The 7,628-nt window shown below is 43.4% G+C and overlaps 1 protein-coding gene across 1 annotated transcript; it reads right to left on the bottom strand.

Annotated features, from left to right (window-relative positions):
* Positions 1-4,463: 4,463 nt before the first annotated feature.
* Positions 4,464-4,989, bottom strand: Fam156a (family with sequence similarity 156, member A). Its single transcript, XM_013035921.1, has one exon. The coding sequence runs from the start codon at positions 4,983-4,985 to the stop codon at positions 4,464-4,466; it is 522 nt and encodes a 173-aa protein (XP_012891375.1). The 5' UTR covers positions 4,986-4,989.
* Positions 4,990-7,628: the final 2,639 nt, after the last annotated feature.

The following is a 7,628-nucleotide window of genomic DNA, read 5'->3' as shown; positions in this document are numbered from 1 at the left end:
TTTTTTTTTTTTTGTCGGTCATGCAGCTTGAAGTCTGGGCTTAGGTGCTATCCCTGTGCTGTTCAGCTCAAGGCGAGCACACTACCGCTTAAGCCACAGCACCACTTCCGGTTTTCTAGTGGTTTATTGGAGATAAGAGTCTCACGGACTTTTCTGCCAGGTCTGGCTTTGAACCGCGGTCCTCAGATCTCAGCCTTCGGAGTAGCTAGGATTACAGGTGTGAGCCACCATTGCCTAGCCTATGTTTGAATTTTTGAGGACCCTCCATACTCCTTTCAAGAGTGGTAGAACAAGATTCCCTTTAGGCCACATCTAACCCAGCATTTGTTATTCTTAGTATTTCTGATAGTGGCCATTCTTGCTGGGGTGAGGTGGAAACTCAGTGTTGTTAGGATTTACATTTCCTATATGTCCAAAAAAGTTAACATTTCTTCATGGGTCTATTTGCCACTTTTGCTTCTTCTTCTGAGAAGGCTCTCTTTGTGTCATTAGCCCACTAGGTAGCTAGAATGTGCCTATAAATCTATAAGTAAACACACTGGATGGTAAGCAATGGGTTACACATGAATTAAATGAAGTGCAATAGACTCTATGGAGAGCATAAATAGTATAATTCTTTGAAAAGCTTGATAAGTCAAAGCCCAATATAATAAGTACTAGGAAATGGGTAGGTGCAAGAGGGAAGGTTGTAAGATTGTGGCCAAGAGGAAAGGGACAGAAGAATGAAAGGGGAAAGGGGAAGAATGCAGATAATAATTCATTTTATATACCACAGAACTGAGAAATATAAGGGAAGGGGGGGTGAAGGTGATTAAAGTGATTAAAAGATCAAGATCCATTATATACATGAACTGCTCTGTTAAATGGCAAAAAATTCAACACATAACCTGAAAATTAAGCAAAGTAAGGGAAGGGGTGGATTGGGAGTGGTGGATGAGAATACTGAAAGCGGTGACATTGATCAAGATGCACTTGAATTCATAAAGTGCTTTGTTGAGTGGCAACTCCTTTGTATAACTACTTAAAGATAATAAGAATACTCAAAAATGTTGGATGGAATTTACCCTGCATCCAGCTGTACCTAGCACCTTCATTGCGGGAAGAGCTTCATTTCTCTTCCCATTTCTTTTCTTCCAGCTTTTTATCCAGATTTTCCACTTGTGCATTCCATTTTAATCCTCTTGGTCCCAATATCTTCTCATGTGCTGATACCTTTAATTCAATGTCTGGTCTAGATTTTGACATGTTGAAGATATGGGGACAACACACGATTCTGGATCCTAGTGTATAACTTGGGATGCTGCCCCACTTCAGACGCCAGTGCCCTATAATCTTCAAATACCTTTTACCTGGTTGGGAAGGAACACTTGTAAGTGGGTACAAGGAGCTGGATCTCACAACCTCAGTACATCCACATAGCCATTCTCCATGTTCCTCGTGAAGATCTTAGATAACACTGCAGAAAAGGAACTTCTCAGCAAGACCTCCATGTCCAGTCTTGCATCTGTGATCCTTCCCACTCCTCTCCTCTCCTGGCCACCCTGGCCTCACAGGGGATCAATTATGTACTCTCTCACCATTCCATGATCCTCACTATGGTTCAACCATTTTATCCTCTCTAAAGTTTACCCAGAAATGTAATCCCCAATCACACAGTGTTGGAAGGTGTATAGTAAGGGCCCTGTTCTGGTAAATAATGACACAGGGATTAGACAGCATTTGTGGGAGCACAGAAGGCTTAAAGCCACATGAGGACACAACACTCATCTATGTTTATCCTTCCATGTTAAGCTGTGAAGACTTAGTAATTAGGGGCTTACTATACACCAGAGGACAGCACTCGATCTTCAGTTGACTTCCCAAGCTCAGAAGTAAGATAAATAGAGTTCTAGTGTTCATCAACTACTCAGTCTGTAGTGTTTTGTTATAGCAGCCCAACTTGAACTAAGACAGTATCTGATCCTTCTCCCTGATGAAATGCTCCTCAAGTGAAAGTGAGGATTAGCTCCACAAATCCTGTTTATTGCCCAGCACAGCGGTCACTCAGCACAACATGGAAAACGGAGAGGTAAAGCCAGAAAGCTAAAATGTTGGTAACTGTCCCAGCAATTACAGCAGGTGGCAAGGCAGGTGTGACTGATGGATTGACTTGGAAGGTCTGCAGAATGCAGTTTGGTGTGTGGGGAATTACACAAGGGATTATGTCCCTGACCAAAACTTTACAACCTCTGTCAAGTCTCTCCAACACGATAACCATTGTGCCCATAATGCCCACTGAGTAAGGATTCCACAACAATGTTTTATTTTGCCGGTATTGATCTTGTACTCGGGGTGTCAAACTCTCCTTAGCTTTTATGCACAAGGCTCAAGATTGTCTGCAGGGGCTTGAGCCATGTCTGCACTCCATGGCTGTTGTTTTTTACCCTTTGTAGTCCATTGTCTTTTTATTATTTTTCTTTTATTTTTTTAAATTGTATTTTATCGTAAAGATGTAGTCCATTGTTTTGATGGTTACCAGAGATGGGATCTTCAGGACTCTTCTACGGTGACAGGCTTGGAAAGTTAATCCTCCAGATCTAAGCCTCATGACTCACTGGGATCACAGGCATGAACCACCAGAGCCTAGATTCAGCACATCTTCGGAAGACTTCCCTGGTCATTTAAGGTATGTACTGTCCATTGAGGTCGCTGGGTCCATGCACTTCATCTCAGTCGTGCCAGCAGGACAGAGAGGGACTGGTGAAGGGTGCCAGCTACAATGGAAGCCTGTCTTGGTTAGTTTGTCAGTTTTGCCTTCTGCTGGATGTGAGACCCTGGCAAGTTCCCTAACTGGAGCCTGACACTGTTGCCAAAATGATGTGTCTATGCCAGAGGGGAAATGAGCTAAAGTACGTGCACACAGAGAATAATGTTTAACACCTATTAAATAATCAGCCAAGTGCAATGTCATGATGCCTTCTCTTAAAGACAGCCAGACTCACCATACATATACACCCAGGTACACATACATGTACACATACACTTACATACACGCATACCTATACACATTCATATGCAATACATTCTCCCCAGATGTTGGAAGATAGTCCTGGCAAGGCTGGTTTAACTTTTCATCCCTGATGAGATTCCAAGTCCAGAATGTGAGTAACTCACCTGTTTTTTTAGCCAGTTCCCTTGGAAGGAGACAAGAAGGTGATTGCAGCAGTGCAGCTCTGGTGCTTCCTTAAAAGGACTGACACAGAGAAGAATTTGTTTTCCGCCCAGAAGAACAGCACAGCCCCTGGCTGGGAACATATCATGGGTTTCTATAGAGGGAAAAAATGCAGATTTTATCAGTCAGGCCTCCTTAATTATAAAGACTGGTGTCTACTTTCCAAATTGACTTTGAAATAACTCAATGATGCTCTGGTTCCCAGGAAGCAAGCATACGATTGCTATTCATGTTCACCATCCAGTGCACCAGGCCACCAGGAATGGCCTTTGGATATCTCAGCCAGGAAATGAGTGCCAAGCCTCAGGGCTCTTATGGGAGCAAGTAGACTCGGCTTCCAGTCTCCTGTGTGCAGGAGTATACCCTCACAGCCTCGATGGCTGCCTGCTCTGAGGGCTGGTCCTTGCCAGTGCCTCCGATGGTGACTAGAGTAGGTTCTCTTCCTGTTCCCCACACACTCTACTCCTGTCTACCCCGAGTCTCCCACTACTGAGTGCCTGTTGCCTGCTCCACTTCACTGGTCAGGGATTTCAAGGTAGTCTCTCAGATCCCACAAGAAACAAACCACTATCGATTCACAAACCCCAATTCTAAAGTTAATTTCCTTTCATGTGCACGTTTATTTGGTATTGGTGATGTTATGAAAAAGTCCTGCGTGGGAGAACACGTAATTGCTAAGGAGCAGAGAAACATTTACTCACAGTTAGTTTATCATAGTCATAATACTTTACACAGACAGTACAATGGTGACCCACTAGAGTCCAAATCGACATCCCTTTCCCACACTTGTGTTCCAAAGCAGATTCTTGAACCCGGATCGCAGTGTCACATCCTGCCACATCAAACTGACAGAAAGCTGCTCCTGGCTGACAGTCAATAAAATGGCACAAAAGCACATGGACATCGACAAGGCAGTCATACCACAGAGACAGCTTACATCTTACTGGCACAAGGTAGAGAGCAAAGATGGAGAGCCAGGTGGAGAAAGGGACAGCACGTGATGAGGTGAGGACCACCGATATGCTGTTTCCCATGTCCCAGAATGCCTCACGACTGTCCTAAAACAGCTGGCAGGAGAGATGACAGACTTCCTGGGAGCGAATGAGCTGTCATGCCAAGAGGATTCTGGTCAGCACAGGGTTAGGGAGTCCTAAGAAGAATGCTCACTGTGCCCAAGAGGGACACAAGTCCAGGAGCTGACCACACAGCATGTCTGCCTCCCTTCAGTCTCTGTCCCATGAGGATCACCATCTCAGTTGTCTTTCAGCCACTGCTTGAGCAGCCTCTGGAACATCTTCTTGTTTTCCTGCTGCCTCTCCCGTGGGCACCTCTCTTCAGGTGGCTGCTGCTGCTGCTGCGCCCCCTCTGGCAGAAGGCTAGGCTGGTTGGTGCCCATGCTGAGGGTCAAGCCACTGAGGCCCTGTACCAGCGACTCCCAAGAGGAAGAACTGGCGGTGGCATTTCCTTCCCCTGAAACCCCCGTGGATGGCCCATGGCCCTGGCAGTATCGACATTCACATCGGATCCGATTCTGAGCTCTGTCATCTGGAGAAGATCCGGTGTTCCTTTCCACTGCGTAAGGAGCCATATGGTCGCGGTGCCTGCGTCTCACGTGGCCCGGGGACGCCTTCTTCTTCTGAGATAACCCCAGCCTCTCCCAGCGCCTTTGCCTCAGCAGACTCTTCTCCTCCCTGTATTGCTGCTGAACCAGCCCCTCGGGCAGAGGCGCAGAGGCACTGGGACCTGCACCTGGGCTCAGCTCGCTGAAGCTCATCCTGAGCTGCTGGGAGGAACAAGGCTCAGAGACCATCATGACCTCTTGGGAGGCCGCAGTAATGGTCAGCCGGGGAGACCCGGAATTCAATGCCGCATTCCATTTCTCCAGTGGATCCATGGGGTCTGGTCTGAGCTGGAAGCCCTACTGGGGTGTGGTGTAGATGGGATGGTCAACCGGGAGGACTTGCCGTAAGAAGAAGGAAGCTAGAGACCATGGGCTGCCAGCAGAGGCCACACTGTAACAAAGGGGAACAGGACAAGGAGGAGAGTCCACGGTTATGCATTTTACTTTACATTCCTGTCCCTCCTCTTCCTAGGTGTCAAAACCACCTCCTAAGCTTCTTCTGTGGATTCCATGTGCTAATGTACATCCAGAGCTTAGGAAGTCAGCTGAATGACATACAGGGTTTAGAAATGGCACTACTTATTCCATCGATGGAGCATGCCTACAATATGGAAATCTACTAACAGTATTTGTTGCCTGCTGATTCCTTATAGGCCATTCTGGAGAATGATTATAAGAACAGGCTATATTTGACTAACATGTGCTCCTCTCCTAAATATTCTTAAACTTGCATACAGTAAATGTTATGAAATTGTAAGTATGTTTACCAAGGGTGACAAACCTCTGGGAACTCTTGTGTTCATGACCACTGGCTTTACATCTAATGAAAAGTGTAAACCTTGTCCAAGAACATAAATGTTCTCATTACCTCACTTAGGAAACAATGCCTTAATAATATAAATAAAATTACTTTTTTTAAAAAAAAAAAAGCTTGCTTCGCATCATCTTATATGGTCATTTGTACAGAGTTTTTGAGCTTTTCTGCTCATCTGATAAGACATATATGAATTATTGCACATAAGGGAAACCATGGGACCTGATATTTCTTTGGGTCTGGCTTACTTCACTTAATACAATTTTTTCCAAGTCTTCCCATTTACTAACAAATGGGGCCATGTCATTCTTTCTGATGGAGTCATAGAATTCCATTGTGTATATATACTACATTTTCTTGATCCATTCATCTACTGAGGGGCATCTGGGTTGGTTCCATATCTTGGCTATTGTGAAAAATGCTGCAATAAACATAGTTGTGCTGGTAGCTTTAGTGTGGTCTTGTTTGTGATCATTTTGGTAAATGCCCAGAAGTGGGATTGCTGGCTCATAGCGGAGCTCTATGTATAGTCTTTTGAGGAATCTTCATACTGCTTTCCAGAGTGAACAAGTTTATGCTCCCACCAACAGTGCAGTATTATTCCCTTTTGGCCACATCCCCTCCATAGTTTTTTTCTTTGTTGTTGTTTTCAATGTACTTGGTATTTTTTTTTCCCTATGATATCCCCGGTTGTCACTGTATTTGATTTTGGTCCCTGCATCGTGTATATATATTTATCTAATTTGGGGATTGTAAGGGGAATAACAAAATGCTGAAACAAGGACACAGGATGATCCATTACAACAATGATACTCACAAGACACCATGTTGAAAATGAACTTCACAACTTCTTCGGAGGAGGGAAGAGGTAGGGGACGGAAGGGAGAAAAACAAAGGAGGGGTAACAAGGTTCAACAAGGAATGTACTTATTTCTTTACTCTTGTAACTATAACCCATCTGTACAGCATCTTTACAATAAAATAAAAATTTGCTCATGCTTATGGAAATTACCACAAGATTGCCACCATCTGCAAATATAATTTTCATGTACTAAAAAATTCAGCAAAATTCTGTAGTTCCACAGCGTGGTTGGGACTCAACTAAACAAAACACTGGTTCTTTGAAATGATTAATATGTTTAATAAACCTGATCAGGGGCAGGTGAGAGTGGAGGAAATGGGAAAGAAAAAAAATCACATTACCACTTTCAAGCATGAAAGAAGAGAATTTACCACTGATACAAAAAGTATGTTTCTCCACAATCAGCTCTATATAAATAAATTCAAAACCTTGGTGTGTTGTCTCCATTACTGGAAAATCATGAGCTAGCAATATTCACCCAAGATGAAACAGTGTGCTCAGTGTTACATCATGTACAGTAATTGAGCTATTAATAATAAACCTTTCTCCAAATTCTCCAGACCTCTAAAAACTAACATCCTGATTTCTGCTTCTGTGAGTTTTACTGTATTGCATACCTGCAAATTGGAATAAGGAGCAATAAGAACTTAAAAAACTGGCTCATTTCACTTGCCATAATTACTCAAGTTTCATCAAATTTATAAAGAGATTAAGGGTAAGTAATAACCCATCTGTTTGTATATATGAACTTATGGATATAAATTTTACCCACTAACCCATTAAAGCACATTTAGTGTATATGCACCTCTTGGCTGTTGTGAATAATGATGCCATAAAGTGAGAATATGAGTATAAAAGAATATCTCGGCTTGCCTAGTGAGTTTCACTGCTGAATTCTACCAGTTTTAAAATGAAGAAATTATACCCTTTCTACACAATACCTTCCAGAATACAGAGCAGAGGGAACATTTCCAAATGTGTTCATAAGTGTAGCACTGAACTGATACTTCTTGGCATAAGAAGTAAGATCAATGTTCTTCAAGAACAGCCACAGTTCCAGGCCAGCAATGTATGAAAACAAACAAACCATGATAAAGTGGGTTTTCTGCCAGGAATGCCA

This window comes from Dipodomys ordii, unplaced genomic scaffold (genome assembly GCF_000151885.1).
Source record: "Dipodomys ordii isolate 6190 unplaced genomic scaffold, Dord_2.0 Scaffold231, whole genome shotgun sequence".
NCBI lineage: Eukaryota > Metazoa > Chordata > Mammalia > Rodentia > Heteromyidae > Dipodomys > Dipodomys ordii.
Note: the sequence above shows the minus strand (reverse complement) of the source record. Positions and strands in the feature narration are given on the sequence as shown.